Here is a 22,794-nt window from a genome sequence, read left to right on the forward strand (position 1 = left end):
CTTTTAGATAGGCAGATTAGAAATAACTGGACTCAGTCTGTTTGCATTTCATCTCGTTCCCTATGCTGTGGCCATAGTCCCCTGAGAACCTCCAGTCTTGTTGAACAAGAATAGTATATGAGTTAGAACCTGCAAAGGATGCTCTGAATTGCACACTGGCCTGACCTTGAAATCAGAACAAATTGCAAATGCAGCTCTCCAAGTTTGTAAGCGATTGGGTTCATCTAGTTTTGCTGTGCCATCTGCGTTTATTTTTAGTTCTGCATCCCCTGCCCCCACTCCTATATTGCTGTCAATAGAACAGAAGGTAAAACACACCTCCTACTTCTGCCTTGCAACAGAGGGAGCCTTTACCACCTATTCGGCTCTTGACATTTGATAACACTTGATGAGCAATAAGACACTTGTTCAAATTGGTGATGGTTTGAAATAGAACTGCTAAACTATGACGGGTGGGAAGAAATCCTAGCAGGAGATATTTAAAATCAAGTTCCCTATTTCTTCTTCATTGTAATTTCCCCTTCACTTGTAGGGAGAAGGATGAATTGGTAAGAGCAGAAGTGATTAGGATGTAATTAAGCCTTCATTAATTAAATTGGTTAAGGCAACATGTAACGTTTCCATCTGTCTCTTCCTGTGCGATAGAAAGACTTGCTTCCTCGTGAGTGACAGATGCATTTATTTAGCTTTGTTCCCCATTTTGGTTTCCAGGTTCTAAATAATATTGAAAAACCTCTGAAGAATATGTATGACATTTGTCTTATAAATTTGCACATGCTCAAATAACTTTTGCATGGGCATGCTTCTTGTGTGGTCTGGATGCTTGCACTTCCTTGTGTTTGATGAATCTTTGGTCTCTCTTGCCCATCTGTGCATGGTCTGCTGTGCTTTAACTGAATAATTCACACGAGGAACTGACTTAGGAAGCATGTTCGCTTTGGATTCTAGTAGTTATACTATCATATCTCTTGAATGATGGTGCGTCAAATCTTCCTTCCCGTGAACACGACGTCATGATAATAATGTAATTAAGGGGGTACCTTATCAAAACATTGGTGCCTACTGTATTGAGTACAGTAAAGTGCTGAGTCCCTGTATCACTCACTACAGTTGTCTGTTCTGATGGGTGCTTCATAGTTCCTCCGTACCTTTTGTTGGCTGACGGTTGAAGTAAGGCAAGATACTGAGTATGGATTCACTGCAGTTTACTCATCTATGTAGTTTCCTAGAAAGAAAGTTCACTTGGACACACAGAACTCTGATGCTTTGAAGTTATCTTTTGTTGGTGTAATGCTGAATGTACAACTAATAACAAACTTGAAAGGGAAGCCATAGAAAAGTTAACCAAATAAACTGACTTCGGTTGTTGAACCTGCTATAACTCATTGTTGGGGGTGAAAAACATAAATCTGGCTTTAGTAATCTACGCCTGATAATGTGCAGATTAGGAGATTTACCTATGAAGACCATCTGGAAACTTCAACTGGGCCAGACTGCATTAGCTTAGCTTCTAAATGGGTTCAGTATCTTTTGGTGGGTGTCCCAGTGGATAACTAACAGGATTTTTTTGTTTTGTTTTTAATGTAGTAGTTTTTAGCCATCAAGACAATTCTATTGGCCTAAGCTTTTAATGGCATGTGCTAATGAGAGATTTGGTGCTCTTTATATATAGAAAACATGGCCTTTCTGTACAAAAGAACACTCAAGGCGGCTAGCAAATATGAAACACTGTATTATAACACAGACATAAAAATAAGCTATTAATTAGCAAAACAGTGCCAGTTTACAGGTTTGTTCATTTTACAGGCAGACAGCCAGGGGGTGGGGCTCAGCTAAGAAGGAAAGGTCTCCCTAGGCAAGTCATAGCTGACTTATGGCAAACCCTTAGGGTTTTCAAGGCAAGAGATGTTCAGAGGTGGTTTGCCATTGCCTGCCTCTGTGTCACAACACTGGTATTCCTTGTAGGTCTCCCATCCAAATACTTGCCAGGGCAGACCCTGCTGAGCCTGGGGCTATCCAGGTCAGGGCAAAAAAAACCCCACCCTTTTAAACTCACAACACAACACACGCCTTTATTGGCATATAAAAAAGGAAGAACAAACATCAGGATAAATCCAAGTACAAACAAATTAAATTGGATAAAACCATCCCAAATCAGCCATTAAGGAAAGCTACACACCATTCATGATATCTGATTGCTAACTGTAAGAATCTTGCAACTGATTCGATTATTTTTGGGTTTTGTGTAGGTCATAAGATGTCCTGATTTCACCAGAAAGCCATTCCCTGTTTACAAACAGTGGGTCAATGAATTGGAATCTGCTACAAGAATAAAAGGAACAATTAAACAGGACATGCACCAGTGATTCAATTCCACTATTCCCGCAAATGGGATTTTATGAAATCGTCTGTATAACAAGGCAGAGGGTACTGCGTTTAGCCTGGCAAGCATATATGCTCTACACTGTTGCGGTGCAGTTAGACACGTAAAGTATAGTTCTATATGTTGTCTATTTGGCCAAGGCTCCCAACTCAAGGGGAACATCTACTACTTGCATGGCTTTTAAGTGCCTGCATTTCTATCAATCGCTGACCTTTCTGTGAGGCAATACAAGGAATCTAAAATAATCCCTATTGATCAATTTCCCTCCTCAATATGTCTTATCCATATGGATGATTGAGATTCAGTTAGCATAACTCTTTCATCTCCATGAATCCTTGAGGTTCAGATGAGGAGATGGCCAGTGTTCTCAGAACCATTTAAAATAAGTACACCTGAGGAAATGCTGGAAACATCTGGTGTATTACCAGCTTTAGTTTATGAGAAGTTTGATTTCCCCTTGTTTCTTGATGGCTCCCTTTCACCAAACACGAAGTACTACATTAGCAGAATGGTTGGGAAGTGACTCTTAATGGCATGAAAGGAGTGGATCCAATCCTCCAAACCGAAAGTGACCTAGTACAAATTTTAGTATGGTAAATTTTTAAAAAAAATGATTAATCTAGTCAGGATCATATAAGAGAACATATTAAAATTGCAGCATTATCTAGAGTACACATTTTGCAATTGAAATTAGAAAAGCTTATCAACTTCTGAGAGGGAAGAGCTGATACATGTATGTAAGCTTTAGTTTGGAGTTGGAAAATAATTTAAATATATAATTGTTTTAGACAGAAATAATTTTAGCCATATATCTGAGCCTATCCTTTATCAGTATTTTTAATTAATTATGAAGATGCTGTGAACTTGTTCTAGATTGTTTTGCGCTTTTGTTCATATGCACATACAAACATACAGGATGTATATGTGTCCCTGATTGACAACTTTTGAGAGAACAAGTTGAAAATGTGGTGTCAGTGGCTTGGATTGCAACTAGTGTTTTTATGGGAACAAGGACTTCTACTCACACAGCACAATTTTTCCAACTTCCCCTTCCCACAGCAGCCTGAAATGTCCCCCAACACCCTGTTTCTGGAGGAGGGGAAAGGTGAATAATCATGCTTCATGAGCAGAAGTCTTCGCACCCTCCACAGAAACTCTAGGCACGATGGCAGGGCACTATCTTGAATGCTCAGAAACTAAAGGAAGCCTGGCTCCTTATGACCTATGACTGTTTTTGTTTTATAGATAACAGTGTGTCTGCAGTAGTGGGCAAGGCAGGGACTTAGACTTTCCAATTTCCCAGGGGGGGGTGCTGGGCCAGGGCCAGATGTATTGCTGTGACATCATAGGGAGGAGCCAGTGACATCACAGGGAGGGGCCTCCGTTGTCACTATCTATGGAGGCAGGGCTACAGGGGATTTAGGGAGGGTCTTCCCAGAAATTTAGGGGGGCTTCAACAAATGATCTTCAGGCAGCTGAAATACAACTTTAACATTTAATTAACAATGCAAACTGTTTATTTACATTTTTAAAATTACAGTAAAATAAAATATTATCCTAATCCCCTGTTGCCCCTTCTACTGCTCCCACAAGCATCCTCTCCTGCCATATCCCACCTATCCTTCCCAATTTCCCTTCACCGCCCCACCCCAATATTTGGCATGTGTTGGTATGATTAGTGCAGAAGCAAGAAGAAGCTCTGCTTGATGAAACTGTAGGTTACTTTTTTGAAGAGCTGCGTTTAATGTGTCCAAATGACCAAACAAAAGCAGCAGTAACTGTAGCATGAAGTATGTAGCAAATCTCAATAAGCTTTGTGCATATCCATCTGCTTTTGCCCCAGGATCTCCTCGCTCCTCAGAAGATTCCAAGCTGGCCATAATTAGACAAGGAATAGAGAATAAAACTGCTGCTATCATACTGCCCTTGTACAAATCTATGGTGAGACCACACTTGGAATACTGGGTAAAGTTCTGGTCACCACACCTAAAAAGGATAGTACAGAGCTTGAGAAGGTGCAGAAAAGAGCAACCAAAATGATTAGGGGACTAGAGCAACTGCCCTATGAGGAGCCTAGGTATCATTCTGGCCTTTCCAATCATCTTTTTTTTTTTACCATATCAGCAGGATATTGTAGTTGCAAAAATGTTCGCTGTAGTTCCTTCAAGTCAGTATATCTGTCTGAGGGGTTGGAGAAGATGCGACTATAGCATAGGGTTTGGCTATAGACAATGGACTGATTGATATGGTTGGGGTGGTACCTGGAGGCATGTAGATGTGTTTGCTTATCTTAATAATTCTTAATAAACACACAAATACATACTAGCAAACAGGAACAAAGTCCCAAAGAATCATGGAAATTGTAGTATGATACAATAGGAAGGTCGGACAGGACTGTGCTTCAGCTGCCACTGTGCTTCAGCTGCCACTGTAACTGAGTCCCTCATGTAGGCACTGGTTGCCCGGGGGGCTCAGCCCCCCCTGGCCAAGTTCGGGGGGGCTCAAGCCCCTCAGCCCCCCCCATAGTTTACACCTATGGGTCAAGGTGCTTGTGTTCTGAACTCTTTCTCACCAATTTGCATGTTTACATGAACAAACCTGAGGGGTACATCCTAGTTCATGAGCAGGTCATGAGATATGAAAACAGTCTTACTAGAGCCATCTAGAGCCCTGACATAACTTGAAAGAACACCAAAGAACAAACTTCAGAATTGCCTGCATCATACAGGGATTCTGTAGCTAGAACACATGCAAGTTGTTTAAAAACACCTTGCCCTATGGTCTCCTGATCCTTCCCAAAATGTTTGTAGTTCTGCAGAACCTCAGTAATTTTGATCACAATTCATTATGCATGTTTACACAGCTGATAGAAGTTTGAAGATTTGGGTGCTGTTAGAGGGGAGGTTTTAATGTTTCACTTTCCAGAGGTGGAGGTGAAAGCTATCTGCACCTCTGCGAATAGAGGGTTCTGTGTCTGTTACCTAAAAAAAGCCCTAAACAACCATGTCATGTCATAGAACATTATGTTCATCCAAGAGAGTTGCTTGATAATATGTAATCATTTTGATTGGTTGTTCCTTTCAGCTGGCACAAACTGTGCGACAGGGTCGACAGATGATGCCACAGCAGGAATCAAGAAAGGAAAGGTTTTCTCTAGCAAATAAAATATATGCATTACTTCACAAAAATTGTTTTAGACCATCTGACTTGATTTTTTTAAAGCAAACCATCAATACAGTACTGGATTTTTTTCACCCGCTTACAAAGAACGTTTATGAATGAGGTATAATTCATCTTTCTCCTCCTGATTGCAAATTCTCTGGTACCTTTTTCCCCATTTTATATGCAGATTTCAGCAATGTACCTGATGTTGCCACAAATCTGAAACAGAGCAGTACGGATAGCATTCTGGATCAGGTTCCACAAAAGGAGAGAATGGAGTTACCTTTCAGGGTAAGAGCACTTGTTATGTGTTACAGCAGAGTAATCAAACAGAACACTGTAAGATTAGCACTTTTTTATAGTCATTTGAGTGGGGAGTAACTTATTTAAAATGTATCAGCTTCTCTTTGTCTTTAATATGTAGTACCTTTTGGACTTCTATTCCCGTGGTGCCTGATATTGAGTGATACTGGGTAAATTTTGCAGAGGAGATCGAATGCATTGTAATGTGTCATGGTAAAGACAAGTGAGGTCTGGCCATGAAGATAACAATGTATTGTCGAAGGCTTTCACGGTCAGAGTTCATCAGTTCTTGTAGGTTATCTGGGCTGTGTGACCGTGGTCTTGGTATTTTCTTTCCTGACATTTCGCCAGCAGCTGTGGCAAGCATCTTCAGAGATAACAATGCTTAGTTAGCTACTGTGGCTGAAGACTCTGAGAACCTGCATGCTCTGCCTGGTAGAGTACCTGGGAGACCTGGGTTTGTATTACCTGTCTGCTAAACAGAAATGACTGGACATCTGCACAGTTATGGCAGTTTTTTAATTAAGGACTTTTCATACTTCAAAATGTTTTAGAAGTTGTTTTTAATTGTGTCTGTTAGCAGTACATTTTTTTTAAGTGCTGATACTCACATATAAGGTTGCACTGATTTCCACCAATTCACCCCTCACGATTTGACAGACACCTCCCAAGGTGCCGGTACCCACCACCACAAAAAAGCCCTGCTTGTTAGTATTTATAGGTAAAAGGTAAAGGTCCCCTGTGCAAGCACCAGGTCATTCCTGACCCATGGGGTGACCCCACATCCTGACGTTTACTGGGCAGACTTTGTTTGCGGGGTGATTTGCCAGTGCCTTCCCCAGTCATCTTCCCTTTTACCCCAGCAAGCTGGGTACTCATTTTACCAACCTCAGAAGGATGGAAGGCTGAGTCAACCTTGAGCCGGCTACCTGAAGTCGACTTCCGTCGGGATCGAACTCAGGTCATGAGCACAGCTTAGACTGCAGTACTGCAGTTTACCTCTCTGCGCCACGGGGCTCCTTATTTATAACCAAGGGAAATTATCTTGCCTTTTAGGGTAAAGAGGATGGCAGTAACACTTTATTAGTATTGGGTTTGTATAGTAACACATCGTTACTAATACTTGATTAGCTAAAGTTTTGGATAAATCGGATACATGCCCAGTTAAGTGTTCTGGCCTTGTTTTGTAGCTGGGGTACTTTGTGGGGGGGAAGAGTTAGTGGTCCATATGCATTATATTGCTACTGCGAGTAGTTTCTTAAGCTGCTTTCAACTGTCTAGTTTATAATCTGTTGCTTGATCTGGGCAACCCAAACAAGGGTTCACTAGAGAAATGCTGCTGGATGCTGCGACAGGCCTATTCTGCCAACTTGAGGAGATTCACACAACATCCTGTGATTTTGGGGACCAGGTTTGTTTAAAACTATAAATTATAAACCTTCCTCTTAGTTACCAGGTGTTCTTAAGGTAGCAAATGTATAGGAATGGGTTCACTGGTGTGAGGTAAGTTCTGTGGTGTACAAGTAGAATACGGAGATCTCTGAGACAGGATTTTTATATAAACAACATAGAAGATTTATTTATTTACAGGTTGGTTTCAAAGAACAGATCAGCAGCACAGGTCTCCAGGTAGTCAAAGGAGAAACCTGGCTGAGGCACAGAAATTTAAGCTAGTTGTGGCTTCAGAGTGTGATTTTAATTTTTTTTACTGCTTTCAGGCACAAACAGGCTTTTATTGACTAGCCACTAGATTGGATCTCTCCCACACACGGGATTCCACTCATACCAGCCTTCCTTTTCCCAAGAGTCAGACTAAATGGTACAAGGTCTTCTCATTACCAGAGACAGACCTAACAGTCAGGTACACTGTTCTGTCACACAAGTAGTTCTAAACCCCTCTGCCAGGCAGAATACCCTTCACTTTGTCCTTCTGAAAAGTCATTGGATGCTGGAGAGGCACTCCCATAGGCTCAGCTTGAATGGCTGTTTCCCCTACATCCTGTCCATCACAGGATGCCCTGTCAGGGATTTGATGTAAGAACTGCTTTACTGGAGCTCATCAGGAGGCCAGAGAGTGGCTGCAGGGCAGCACAGGTTGCAGATGAATATGAAGCTGAAGATTTGGGGAGAGGGGAATCCAGGTGCTGAGTTCTTGACTACTCTGAGGCTTTGCCTTGTGTGGCTGATCTCAACCTGTGCCAGTGGCTTGGTTTTCTCCAGGTACCACCTCAGCAAGCTTCCATTTGCCACTAGCTCCTCCCATTAATTGCACTGAGAATGGCCCCTGTGCCAAGCCTCTGCTCATATTGCTAAGGAACGCCCATCTTTCATTGGCATCACCAAGTCCTAAATATTAGAAGATGCTGACTTCCATTGCCTCATTATCTTGCCTTCCCGCATTTCAGAGATCTCTTGTCTCCCTGCCACCCCTTCTGGGGACAGCCTTACCATAAAGGGGCTTTAGCCTGTGCCAGTCTGTTATGTGCATCTTCTGCTACAAAGTTAATTCAGTTTTTGTCATGATGTGGCCATATTTTGGTATTTAAGGTGGTTTGCAATGACATGTCAAGTTCATGCTTGCCATGGATTGAAGCAGCTGGAAGTCACCATGGGTAGCATTCTTGTCACCTGATGATTTGGTCATAAAAAGTAGTCTCTGAATAGCAGCAGTAGAACTTGTGGCTGGATTGCATTCAAGTGGAGCTCCATTAACTGCTTTGAAAACGCTTGTGTCTGTGATAGAAGTTTTCTTTTATTCTTGTCCCTCTATTGAGAGGTTAAGTTGGCTGTGAAACCAGAATCCTTCATGCTGTGAGACTATGGCTTTTCAGCACAGTGGGACAGTTCGTGTAAACTGTGTAAAGTCCTCCATGAAAAGTGTCTAGACTTCATAGTACAAATATGGAGGGAGGAGGTTATTTTTATGATGAGCAACTGAATGTTGCCTTCATAATACTTCAACAATTTGCTGAGCAGTGTGTTTGAGGGGTGATCCAAAGAGTTGCAAGAAATGAATGAAAATTACTATGTAAGGAAAATATGCTTGAAGTCTAATAGGTCTTGCAGTGTCTGTAACATCAGATCTACTTCATTTGTGCTGTGCTGCATTCTGAGATTTTAGCTAAACTTGGTAAGGACAGAAGTTTTCCTCCTCAAGCTTTAGTGGGGCCCTTTACTTAGCTTACAAGTCTGTGGGCAAGGACAATCTTTTGGTAGGGAAAGAGCATGCAGATGTTCTGTAGCAGATGCTTAGATGCCATCCCGAGCGAAACCTTCTCATTCTAGCTAAGTGAATCCATTCACTTGTTCATTCTACCATATTTCCATTAGCTGTGGATTGTGAGCTGGATTTATCATTTTTGTACCCCTGTGAAATAACTGATCAGTTTCTCGGATCAGATTTTCATACTTGAATGTAACTGTTTCTGAACCCAGAGAAAGAGAAAGAGAGAGGGTTGGATCCAGTGGTCTATCAACAAAAGGCAGTGATGGTTGCAGATCTTGCCCATGTACCTCTCTTCTCTGCAGTCCTTTCCAACTCCTGGGAACACTAATTCCTTGGGTGATGGGACCCATCTGGACTAATAGTTATGCAAGTCGGGAGGCTGTAGTGGAAAGGGGGTAAGATCGCCCTTCCTACCTCTACTAATAGAAGGAGGATAGGCGGGTGATTTCACCCCCCCTTCCTACTACAGCCTCCTGAGCCACATGACTATTAGTCCACACAAAGCCCACCACCCAGGGAATAAATTTTTCCAGCTTTAGAAAAGACTTTTGAAGGGAAGGTGTCAGCTAGGCTCTCTGTCGGCCCCGGGTAAAAACAAGATGGTTCCCCACACAGACAAAATTGAGTTTTTGTGCACTCCGTTCCCCCCCCCCCCCGTTTTGCACTCGGTCTCCTGCCCGACATCTGCACCTCAATGGAGACCCACCCGAGTAATCGCTGATCTGATACCAGGTCCCGCGGAACAATGTCGGGAAGATCAGCCAGTTAATGCACACGTTAATTTCCTGTATGCGTTGTCTTAAGTCGTTACCGGCAGTTAACTTCTTAATGTTTCTTTGTATCCCAAACCTAATCAACCCCATTGTATTTACCCTATATATGTACCGAGTTTTCCCCATGCCTGTATTCTAGCCTTAAGTTTTTATGACTTGCTGAACTCGCTGACTTTCTGAATAAAACTTCTAACTCGCTGCAACGTCTGGAGTGGAGTCCCTTTACAAGAAACGCAATGTGTTGCTGAAGCCTGACAGAAGGAAATGCAGGAAAGATCCACTTTCCTTGCTGGATCTAAACCAATGTTAGGTGCCCAGACTCTCGACTGTGGATACTTCTCAAAACCTTTAAATGATAAGAGGGATCGCCATCCATTTGTTTTAGAGGGTGAAAAAGTTCCCATTCAGTTTTCTGGTAATAAGTGTGCTTAATCCAGGTAGTGGAATGGATGAGGGCCAATAAACTGAAGCTCAGTCCAGGCAAGACTGAGGTGCTGTTGGTCAATGGACACTACACAGCTATACAGTCAGCCTGCCCTGGAGGGGTGGAATTCCCTGTGGAGGAACATGTTTGTAGCTTGGAGGTTATATTGGGTCCTGAAAAGCATGATCCAGCCACAGTGGTTCATACTATGATCACATTCAGGTTAGATTTCTGTAATGCACTCTACGTGGGGCTACCTTTGAAAATGGTCCAATAACTTCAATCAGTCCAAAATGCAGCAGCCAGGTTACTGTCAGGAATTGTATTCCCTGGGCTGAAAGATCTGCAGTGGTTACCCATCCATTTCTGGGCACAATTGAAACTGCTGGTTCTTGCCTTTAAGGCCCTTAATGGCTTGTGGCCAGGGTACCTGAAGGACCCTCCCCTCCCACACTATCCAGTCTGCCAGTTGAGATCCACCTCTCAAGCCCTACTCAGTGTGCCTCTCCTTCAAATGAGAGGCGGGTTATTTTCTGTGGTGGCCCCTTGCCTCTTGAATGCCCTGCCCCTTTTTTACTCAGGCTTTTAATTAGGGATTTTCTCTTATCAGCTTTTTAATGGTCTGCTTCTGTTTTACAGATCACTTTCATGCTGTTTATGACCAATGGCTTCTTCTTCTTTTTTTTTTTTTATATAAATTTTATTAGGTTTTATACTAGAAGTTTTCCATTACATTGAACAACATCTATAACAATATCAAATTTCAATTCTAACTTAAAGTTGTTATAGTTCCATATCATATAATAAAAAAAGAAAAAAGAAAAATGGAAAAGTTTTTAGACTTCCCCTTCACCTCTATCTGCCTCTTAATAAAAAGTTCATCCCGTCGTAGGTAATCTAATCTTAATAAACTATCAATACCATATATAGAAAAAAAAACCATAGTCTGTTAGTAAATATACTTATACTTAATCATTATAAAAAAGATCAGAAATAATCCTCTGGATCAGATTAGAAAGTATTCTTCCATTCTTCCCATTTTTAACTCATATTCACAATAATGCATCCACGCCCCCCATTCCCCCAAAAACCGAACTTCATTTTCTTCATTTAGAATGGCTGTGAGTTTTGCTATTTCTGCCACTTCAAACATTTTAACAATCCAGTCTTTTTTCTCAGGAGTTTCTAGCCCTTTCCATTTCGCTGCATAAAGCAGTCTCGCAGCTGTTGTGGCATAAATCAAAAAAGTTCTTTGTATTGCTAAGTCGTCTGGAATCATACTCAATAGCATCATTTCTGGTGTTTTGGGTATATTCTTTTGTAGTATTAATCTCAATTCATTATAAATCATGTCCCAGAAGTCTTTGGCTTTGTCACAGGTCCACCACATGTGATAAAAGAAACCAATTTCTTTGTTACATTTCCAACAAGTAGGGGACATCGTTTTATAAATCTTTGCAATTTTCTTGGGTGTTAGATACCATCTATACATCATTTTATAAATGTTTTCTCGCACTGACTGTGCTTTTATTCCTTTTAGATCTTTGGACCATAATCTTTCCCATTTATTTAAAACAATATCATGTCCCACATTTTGAGCCCAATCGATCATAGTTGGTTTAATCGTATCCTGCTCACAATATATTGTTAAAAGGAGATTATACATTTTAGAAATCAGTTTTGTATTATTATCTAGTAAAATCCTTTGAAAAGAAGATTTTTCTTTAGAAAAACCTTTTTTAGCATCTTGTACAAAAACTGATTTGATTTGGTAGTATTGGAGCCATTGTAAATCATCCTTAAGAAGTTGAAAGTCTTTTAGTGAGCATTTCTTTCCTTCCCAATTAATTAAATCTTGATAAGTAATAAATTTGTCTGGTCTAAGTGGGCGCAAAGTTAGCATTTCTTGAGGCGATATCCACATCGGTGTTTCTGGTTCCAAAATGTGTTTATATCTCATCCAGATACGAAGTAAAGAGGACCTGATTATATGGTTACGAAATGTTGCTTGTAATTTAATTTTATCATACCACAAATAACCATGCCATCCACTTAAATTATTATAACCTTCCAAGTCTAACAAACGTATATTTGACAAGTTCATCCAGTCTTTTAGCCATACTAAAGCTGCCGCTTCAGCATAGAGTTGAAAATTAGGCAGTGCTAAACCTCCTCTAGTTTTTAGATCCACCAAGTATTTATAAGCAGTCCTTGGTTTTTTCCCTTGCCAGATGAAGTTTGAAATGTCTTTCCTCCAAGTTTCAAAATATTTAGTTTGTGATATTATTGGTAAATTTTGGAATAAGAAGAGCATCCTCGGTAAGACATTCATTTGGATCGTTGAAATACGTCCCATTAGTGACAATTTTTTGTTTGACCATATAATCATATCAGTTTTAATCTTACCCCATAACTTGAGGTAATTGTTGGTTATCAGATCTTTATTCTTTGCAGTAATCCAAATTCCCAGGTATTTAACTTTGTTAGCTTTCTCCCAGCCAGTATATGATATAAATTCCTGTTGCTGTGTTTCCGATAAATTTTTAAATATTATCTTTGTTTTTTCTTGATTCACTTTAAAGCCTGATACTTTTCCAAAATCGTCCAAAGTCTCCTGAAGTATATTCATTGACTGTGTTGGATTTTCCAAAATTAGCAGTAGGTCATCCGCGAATGCTCTCAACTTAAATTCATGTTTTTTAATTCTTAACCCGCGGATGTCCTCCATACTTCTTAGTTTCACACATAGCGGTTCCAACACCAACAAAAATAAAAGTGGAGACAAGGGACATCCCTGTCTAGTCCCTTTCGTGATTTGGCAATTATCTGACATTGATTCATTAACCAAAATTTTAGCTTGTTGGGAGGTATAAATAGCCGATATACCTTTCTGAAAACGATCTCCAAAATTCAATTTATCCAAAATCCGTTTCAAAAAGTTCCAAGAGACCATATCAAAGGCTTTTTCTGCATCCAAAAATACAAAAGCCGCAGTTTGTTGAATATTCTGGTCATAATATTCCAGTGAGTCTAGTAAAATTCTTACATTGTCTTTTATTTGCCTTCCTGGTATAAAACCTGCTTGGTCCTCGTGTATAAGATCCTTAATAAATTGTTTTATCCTACATGCCAAAACCGAAGCAAAAATTTTGTAGTCCACATTTAACAGGGATATAGGTCTGTAATTAGATGTTTTTTCTGGATCTCTTCCTTCTTTGGGTATCAATGATATAAATGCATGTGACCAAGTCTCCGGGGATGTTCCCTCGTCCAAAATTGCATTGTAAAGTGAGCCAAAAAATCCAACTAAATTGTCACTAAATGTTCTATAAAATAATGCAGTAATTCCATCTGGTCCAGGTGTTTTATCCGTTTTTTGTCTCAGTATTGCTTCTTGTATTTCTTCCCTTGTTACTGGAGCTTCAATACATTCTCTCTGGGTCATTGACAAAGCTTTCATCTGTATTGAGTTTAGAAATTTATCTATTTTCTGTTTTGGAGTATTTTCTTTCTGATATAACTTAGAGTAGAATGAAACAAATTCTTTCTGAATTTCTGAAGTTGAGTAAACTGGTCCTTTAACAGTTTGGATTTTTGTTATAATCTTCTTTTGGAATGAGTCCTTCAGTTGTGTTGCTAAAAATTTTCCTGGTTTATTTGCATATTCAAAATACTTTTGTTTAGCAAGTTTCAGATTTTTATTCATTTCCTCCATTATTACCAAATTTAATTGGTGTTTAGATGCAGAAATCTTTATTTGAATTTCTCTTTTCTCCTCTTCCTGTGTTACCGTTACCAATTTCTGCTCCAAATTTTGTAAGTTCCAAAGTTTGTAAATTGCAATTGAGTCTTCTTCCAGGCCGAATGTTTCTGTATCATAAAACCTCTCAGAACAGCTTTGAATGCATCCCAAACTGTATTCAAAGAAGTTTCCCCATTAAGGTTAATTTCAAAAAAGTCTTTCATTAAAGCCTGTAATTCCTTTTGTATCTTATTGTCTTTTAAAAGTTTATCATTCATTCGCCATCTAAATGCTTGTTTATTGTTCCAATCAAAAGTAACAGGATTGTGATCAGAAAAAGTTCTAGGTAAGATATGAATTTTACGTAGTTGCGTGAAGATTGATTTACTGGCCCATATCATATCGATTCTGGAGTGTGAATCATGTCTTGCTGAATAAAAGGTGTATTCTTTAGCTGTTGTATTCATTGTTCTCCAAATGTCTTGTAATTCTAATTCTGAAACCATGGTAAAGAAAGTTTTAGGCAAGCATCCATCGTTGATGTCTTTTGCTTTTGATTTTTTGTCCAGAGATGGGAGAATAATTCCATTGAAGTCGCCCATCAATAAAATTTGGTCTTTTGCGTGCTGGACTATCAAATCGTGTAATTTTTCGTAGAAGGATTTTTTCCCTTCATTGGGTGCATAAATTCCAACCACTATTGTCCTTTGTCCCAATATTTTAGTTCTGATAATTACAATTCTTCCTTCATTGTCTTTATATACTAATTCTGGACAAAGATTGGGGTGGGCATAGATTACCACTCCCTTTGTTTTAGTTTTGGCTGAAGCAATAAATGCTTGTCCAAGCACCTGTTTCTCCAAGTATTTTTTATGCTTTGAAGCTATATGGGTCTCTTGTAGACAAATTAGGGAGTATTTATATTTCTGTAGATATTTGAAGATTCTAGCCCTTTTAGTTTTCTCATTCAGTCCATTTACATTCCAAGAAATTGCTTTTGCCATAATGTAGTATTTTTTAGCAAAATAAAAAGTCTATAATTTGGTACCTCCTTCTGCACCCTGTACCTCTTCTTCTTCCTCTTCTTCTTCCTCCTTCTCTCCAGGTAATTCTTTAAGGTCCATCTTATATTTTCTCAGAAATTTCCCCACATCTGCTTGAGATAGAATTGTCGTTTTCACTTCCTTGTAGGTGAAAGCCAAACCTTGTGGCATAATCCAACGGTATTTGATACCATTAGCTTTCAGTGTAGACACAAAGTCTTTGTAGTTATTCCTCTGTGAGAGTAGATGCCTTGGAATATCCTTCAGTAGTATAAGAGAGGAGTCTCCTGCTGACACTGGATTTTCATAATGAATCTTCATAATCTTATCTTTAACTCTGGTGTCATAAAACACTATCATCAAATCTCTTGGCTTAGATCTTCTCATTCTAGCAGGTAATGGTATCCTATATATTCTATTAATGGCTTGTTTTAATTCTTGTTCATCTATCTGAAATAAGTAGGCCAAGTTTGGTATTGCAGTTTCTTTATTGTCTCCCATCATATCTAGAAAGTTGCGTATACGAAGATTGGTCTCTCTCACTCTCATCTCCATCATTGCCATTTGATTTTTTGCCGCCATCTGATCAGTTTGTATTGTTTCAATCTGTTTTTCTTGGCTTGTTAATTTTTTCTTTGTGTCCTTGTGCTCATCCATCACTTTCTTAATTGATACATCCATCGCTTGCATATCTGTCTTCATAACAGTCATTTGAGTTTTTACTTCTTTCAAGTCTCCAGTGACCACATCCAACTTCTGATTAATAGCTTGGGATGCTTGACCAAGATTTGTCATCATAGAAGTCAGCTGTGCCATCTGTGTAGACATCTGTTCAAACTGTTTATTTGTTGCCTCAGTTTGTTTAGTTAGCATATCCTGTAGCTTTTTTTCCATGGTCGAGGTTTGTAAAGAGTCCCTTAGTTTAGTATAGGCAGGGCTGTGTAGTGAGCCAGAGCGGGGTCGAGACATTTACATTCAAAAAAAGCTGGTAAAATACATGTCCACAGACAGGGCCTTTAAGGTGCTGATTAAAAGATGATAATTCAAAGATCAGCCTAATAATTTTTTCGGGTTGAAAAGAGTCGAAATTGGCTTTAAAATTGCATTTTAAAGTTTTAAAATACCAGTGAGTTTTTTCGGTCGCTCTAGATCGGGTTAATCAGGAAGTATACCGGAAGTTGCAAGTGCTGCGGACCTTCTACCGCCTCTTCTCGATGGTTATTCCTTCAGGAATGATTTCAATGTAACTCGAGTGCGACGCATATTCAGTCCCACAGCTACTTCCTGTTGTTTTAGTTCCGATGATAGAGAGGGTGTTATAGAGAGTCTTCCGTTCCAGGCGCTCCCTTACTACAAACGTGGCAGGAAATTCTTTTCGCCGGAAAATCAGGAAGAAAGATCACCCTCCCCTTCCCTCGGACCTTCTCATTGGTGATAGTTCTTGTCAATCTAAAAGGTATCCTTCCGACTCTTTGTTATGGTTTAGGCTGATCAATTTGATAAAGGTCCTGTCGCTAATCCCGATGACTAACTCAAATCAAACTTTTTCAGTTCGAATTAAGGAGGAATGGGGGTCTCAGAAATGTTCTTATCAGCCCCCCGTCTGTTCAAATATTCCAGTAAGTAGACGCAGAGTTCTTTGTACTCACTTGGGTGTCAAGAGGTGAGGTTCTTTTCTTTATGTAGTCCTTATGCTGGTAATAAGGTGGTGGAGGGTAGAGCTTGAGGCCAGAGTTGCGTTTTGGCGATGTCCTTCCCTAGTGCCCTCGCAGGACCGGCGTCCAGGACTCCGAGGGGCTTAAAAAAAGCCCCCTCAGAGTACCTAGGAGGTCAAACCGCGTTTGCGGGCTGCAGGGAGTTCCTGCTTTCCAACCCACTTGCAAGGGTCGGATTGGGGTATCTATGTACCCCAGAAATAACGCAAACTTGGATTTCTCCCAGGACAGCCTGGGGAAATGGAGTGCTCTCTCCAGCGGCACCACCGGAAGTCTGACCAATGGCTTCTTCTTAATGGTGTTTTTTTAAAAAAACATTTTTATGTTTTAATTGTAAGCCACCTCAATTAGGACTCTGAAGGAGTAGCATAGAAATATACTGAATAAACATGGCATCTAGATCCTGCCTTGATTTCTGCTTTAGTGGCTGGTAGGGCTGTAACTTTCTGATATTCCCTTTTTTAAAGGATGCATGACATTCTGCTTTCAAACCAACTAACTTGCATAAGCCAGTGTTTACCCTTTTCCATTTTATCTTTTGCCGCTCGCATCTGGACATGTTGTCTTGGAATGCTCTTTCGACAAGGGTGCTGCAATCCATTCTTCCTCCTCGCCCCTAATCTCCTCGTTCAAAATAAAGAAAATAAAGTGGAGAGAATTCCATTGTGCGTTTTGTCTCTCCCTTGTTAAAAGAAAAAACAATCAATACGCAATTTGATGACTGAAGGGAAAGGGTTGCTTATCAACAGAATTTCTGCTTCCTTTGTCCTCTGTTCTAGAACTCTTGAAATAACAGCATGTTCAATGGGTTGGCTACCCATAGAAATAATAATTCATTCACAGGGACGCTGATGCAAAGAGTAAGTTGATTTACCTGCTTGTATGCGCTCCCAGATAATGTTACTAACAATGTTATTTTAATGCTTCTATAGACTGTTTGTTTTTTGTAATCTTGTTTTATAACTATGGTGCGGTAAATTCCTAATAAAGGTGAGGATGATGATGAGTAAGTTGTTTTTTGTCTTTTAAATTTGTGTTCTGCTGGTACTAATGTAATGATTAAGTCGTGTTGTTCCTTTACTCTGTCCTCCTCAAAAATCGTGTACTTATCTGTTGTCTGGTGTGTCACCTTTGTTAATAATTTTATGATGTTATTTTGTGCAGCACTTTGTGGTGGCTGATCTTACTGACGTTTTAAATAGTTAATTTAAGATCCCGTTTTTTAATGCATTGAGAGAAGAAAAAGAGTTTACAATCAAATGCTTCTTGACTGGAATGAACTGCTAGCTGTAGCAGCGTCTTTGACAGCCCTACAATTTCCACAAATGGCTTATAACCGATTGCTGTTCTTTAGGTGGAGGGTGCCTATTACTGTCAGAGCAATTTGTACGACCCTGTCTGTCTCCAGTAGATGGGTATGGGGGTGTGAGCGTGCATGAGAGAGAAGTTAAAAAGTCGTCTGTATAGGTGAAGTAGAAAGAATAAAATTACTCTTTTCTCAGCCTTGTTTTAGAACTTTGCTTCATAAATTGCCTTGAGACTTGCACAACAACATCTTATTGGGGATGCTTGATGTCCACCCCCAGTTTCGTATTTCTGCATAGTTTCACTGAATGCAGTTTTGCAAAAGTACAGTGGAAGGAGGCATCTTGGTATTATGTAACGTTGTAAAGTGTGGGGCTGTGAGGGGGAGCCTACATATGTAAAAACATGATGCATAGAAGACAGCGGATGACGCTGGGAGGTTTTCAGTGCAGCCGGAGAAGAACAATCAGTTTGGGGATTATTTTGTGAGAGCAGAAATTGGCAGCAGTGCTCAGTTCCCAGCAGGTAACAGCTTTAGCTTCTAATCACTTGGCTTGGAGGGAGAAGCATCTCTGAATCTCTTTTCTTAACATATGTAAGTAAAGAAATAGAACTGCTAATGAATGTGAACTGTCCACGTCAACTAATTTCTTTTTTACTTTTTCCTCTGTGTGTCAGTGTATATGAGTGTATAATACAAAAAATATGTACCTGGGTTTGTTTGTTTGTTGGTTGGTTGGTTGGTTGGTTGGTTGGTTGGTTGGTTGGTTCCTTCCTTCCTTCCTTCCTTCCTTCCTTCCTTCCTTCCTTCCTTCCTTCCTTCCTTCCTTCCTTCCTTCCTTCCTTCTTGGCTGTTGTATAGTCTTCAAACTATTCCTGTCTTAAACTTAAGCCTACACCTGCTTTGAAAATCAGGCATGGGAGTATGCAGGGAATACTTTGCACTTACCTGTACTGCACATATTTAAGCAGACTAGCCATCCACTCTGGTTTTGCAGACCAGGTGGTGACTGAATGAATGAACAGAAGTCTCTGCAACTGAAATTGAATTAAGACAAAAGGAACCCTGAAGAGCTGCTTAATGACTGGAAATGAAACTCCCCCCCCCCATACAGATATAAAATTGATGTTAAAATCTGTATACTCCTGATAATCCAGAAGCTTATTTTCCTTAACTTCCCTCCTTTTGGGCTATGCCCCAATTTAATTTAAAAAAATAAATAAGACACTTGTATGATGTTTTCCTCCTTTGGAATTGCAGTGTTTTGTTTATCAGGTTATTAATTGTATGTCGTTGTTACACATACCTATTCAGTAATGCTTCAGACTGTGTAAAATACTGTTTTATGATCAGGTTGTGTAGCCTTGGCCATTGTTGCCCTGAAAATATGTAGGAGTATCAGTAAAAGCATAGAAGTCCTTGAAATACCCAGGAATGCATCATAATTGCTGATTAAATTGAATGTACTGTGTTGAGTCATACTGGATGACTTAAAAATTCTCTGCTTTCTTTAAATCTTCCTTGCTACTTGTTTCATTCCGGTTTATGCACTTGATATACCGCTGTAAAAGTCAAGGTCCATACATTTACATTGTACAGATAGTGCCATGATCAACTCATTGCGTATTATTCATTTCTCCAGCTGTTTTTTGTTGGTTTTTTCTGTATAGATTGTTGAAAATAATTTTACATACCATCCCTATGCTTCTTTGGAAGCAGGTCCCAATAAATTCCATGGAATTTACTCCCAATTATGTACAGAGATGTGCAGCCTCCAAAAATGTTTATGTTGAATATTCCTTAAGGATACAAGAATAAAGGTTAACTAATAATATGTTATTGTAAGCTTTTACAGTCCCTTGACAATATAAATTGCCATTTTAAAAGATAGCTATATAATTTTATAATGTAGAAGTTCATATGCCGAAACTTACTTATATGATCATTGTTATATTCTTAGCAGATGAAATGTGTGTTTTCTCAACTCCAACCTGAATAGCATCCTCCCATTTCTCCTATGACAGCTGTATTCTCCAGGCACTTGTGTGAGCACACCCTCTGTCTTGTGGACAAAGTACTGAGGGACTGAACAGAAGTCCAGTGACACTGTAAAGACTAACAAAATTTATTCCAGCATGAGTTTTTGTGAGTAAGAGCTCACTTCATTAACATTTTCAAGCTTCTTGGGATTTGTTTTGAGACTGTTTTCAATTGTGAGGAGAGTGGAGTTTGCATGGACATGCATTTAAAATTTTTAAATCTTATAATATGCTTCATACCATAGTTTGCATTCCTTGAGGCTTTGTTTAGGTATTCCATTGATTCATATGCTAATTTATGTGTGTATTTATGTACGTGTATTTATTTAAAACATTTCTATCCTGCCTTATCTTCTTGGACTCCTTGTGAAAAGAGTATTGAAGGAGGACAGGAAGTTCATTGGTTCTTGTGGGTTATCCGGGCTGTGTAACCGTGGCATCTTCAGAGGAGTAACACTGAAGGACAGTGTCTCTCAGTGTTACTCCTCTGAAGATGCCTGCCACAGCTGCTGGCGAAACGTCAGGAAAGAAAATACCAAGACCACGGTTACACAGCCCGGATAACCCACAAGAACCAATGAACTCTGACCGTGAAAGCCTTCGACAATATATTGAGGACAGGAAGGTTACTTAAAATTGTTTGCATCAGTTTCCGCTGTGGAAGATGTCAGCAAGAGAACTCCATCTGAATAACTGTTTTCAAGGAAAGCTGGCGGCGAGGGCCAAAACAGGATAGGAAGCCTCATACCCGGCGCCTCCTCCCCCCCGGAACGCCCCCCTGCGCCGGCGCTTCCCCCCTGCGCCACGGAGAGACCATGCCGGCAGAGGGGGAAGGCACGGTCCCGTGGCGCTCTGCCGCTGGCGGGACTGGCCTCGCCGCTAGCGTAAGTGCGTTTAAACACACGATTACACGCACTCACGCTGGCGGCGAGGTCACGCCGCTTCAGGAATGGGCTGTTGGAGACAATGAAGCAGAGGACGGGAACAAACTGACAATTCACAACACGAGGAGGAAAGTAATGAGGTCCTTCAAGGGTCTGCATTGAACTAGCAATGAAAGCGCCATCATATTTCTCAATCTAACTGCCTTCTTCAATTGTAATAGGATTCTCAGGAATCCTCCCTTTCAAATTGTGGACACACTCTGTCCCTTTTACAGGCCACTCAAAGTCTCCCTTGCAGAGCAGGCACGCGAAGATGTTGTGATGAGATTTCCCTTTGCCTGCTGGCTCCGCTTTTATAAGAAGAAAGACACATCTCTACCCACCCTTTATGCATGAATAGGTGGGCTTGGGCATAATTGAATCCCTCAGGACCTCTTTTAGATGAGAAGAGAGATCTCCTGTGCTCCCTGCCCTTGCTGGTGTCATTTAAAAAAACAAAAACTTGGGGTAGGGTTAAACTCCAGTAGCATCCCCTCTGCAAAGCAGGCAGACTGTCATGGGAGGAGGGGAAGGGGAGCACATAGGAATGTTTTCCTTTGGCTCTTTCCCTGGCCCATCTGGCTAGTAATTACATTTTCCTACCCTTTTTCTGAGGAGCTCAGGGCAGGGTATGTGATTCTTCTCCCTCTATTTTATCCTCACAAGAATCCTGTGAACTATTGGGTGTGTGTGCTGGTGGGAAGACGCTCGGAGTGGAGCTGGAGAGGTCCCGCATGAGGGCAGCTGCTGAGGGGGAAACGGGAAGTTGCATAAAGGGGATGGAAGAGGAAGAACAGCTTTAGGAGGGGCTGGGGCTCAGTGGTAGAGCATCTGCTTGGCATGCAGAAGGTCCCAGGTTCAATTCCCAGCATCTCCAGTTAAGGGGACCAGGCAAGTAGGTGATGTGAAAGACCTCTGCCGGAGACACTGGAGAGCTGCTATGGGTCTGAATAGACAATACTGACTTTGATGGACCAAAGGTCTGATTCAGTAGACGGCAGCGTCATGTGTTCGTGTGTGTGTGTGTGTGTGAGAGAGAGAGAGAGAGAGAGAGAACTGTCACTGTTTAAAACATGGCTGCACTGGAACTTGAACCCAGGTTTTTCTTGTCCAACTCTTAACCCAGTGCTCCCCACTTTCCGGGGTGGAGCTGCCTTTAGGCAACTTCCATAGCCCATTCGCCCCGGCAACGTCCCCTTGAGCAGCGGTGGGGCTGTGCCACCTTTTGGCACAGCCCCGTTGGTGGCGATGGGAGATTTTCCCCACTTACTCTATTTATATATTTTGAAAAGGCTTTTTCATCCTCCGCAGCAGCCGGGAAGCCTCGGAGGAAGTGGTGTGGGTACACCCGCTCTCGGCTTCCATGGATGCACCCTCCCTTTCAGGAGTGGGCTGCCCATGTAGAAAAAGCCCAACCAGTATTCTTAACAGTAGCAGATCTAAAAGAATACCAATAAAAAGCAGATACCCCAACACATTTTTAACAACAAGAAACCAGCCACATCAGCATAGGTAATAATAAATGCTTAGAGCACCCACTATTTATTTAGTTTAATTTAGCAGCTCTCCAGCAGGATAGGTTTGTCCCTTAAATTAACATATGCAAGCAACAGAACTGCCCGAGGCATGTGCTTGCTGTAATACACCTTTTTTTTTTAATGGTGAGACATTTTCTTGAGTACTTGATCAGGGCTGGGAACGTGGAAAATAATCTATAATTAAATCTTTGCTGTGTAAGGGAAGAAGCAAATGAAC

At 40.6% G+C, this 22,794-nt stretch overlaps 1 protein-coding gene across 1 annotated transcript in view; it reads left to right on the forward strand.

Annotated features, from left to right (window-relative positions):
• The window catches only part of TIAM2 (TIAM Rac1 associated GEF 2), a 138,255-nt gene that overhangs the window by 71,393 nt on the left and 44,068 nt on the right, over positions 1-22,794 (forward strand). The window contains exon 13 of the mRNA XM_056853270.1: positions 5,733-5,836. Coding sequence (XP_056709248.1) covers positions 5,733-5,836 — 104 coding nt within the window. The remainder of the gene's footprint in view (positions 1-5,732; positions 5,837-22,794) is intronic.

This window comes from Euleptes europaea, chromosome 7 (assembly GCF_029931775.1).
Source record: "Euleptes europaea isolate rEulEur1 chromosome 7, rEulEur1.hap1, whole genome shotgun sequence".
In the NCBI taxonomy this organism is placed as follows: Eukaryota; Metazoa; Chordata; class Lepidosauria; order Squamata; family Sphaerodactylidae; genus Euleptes; species Euleptes europaea.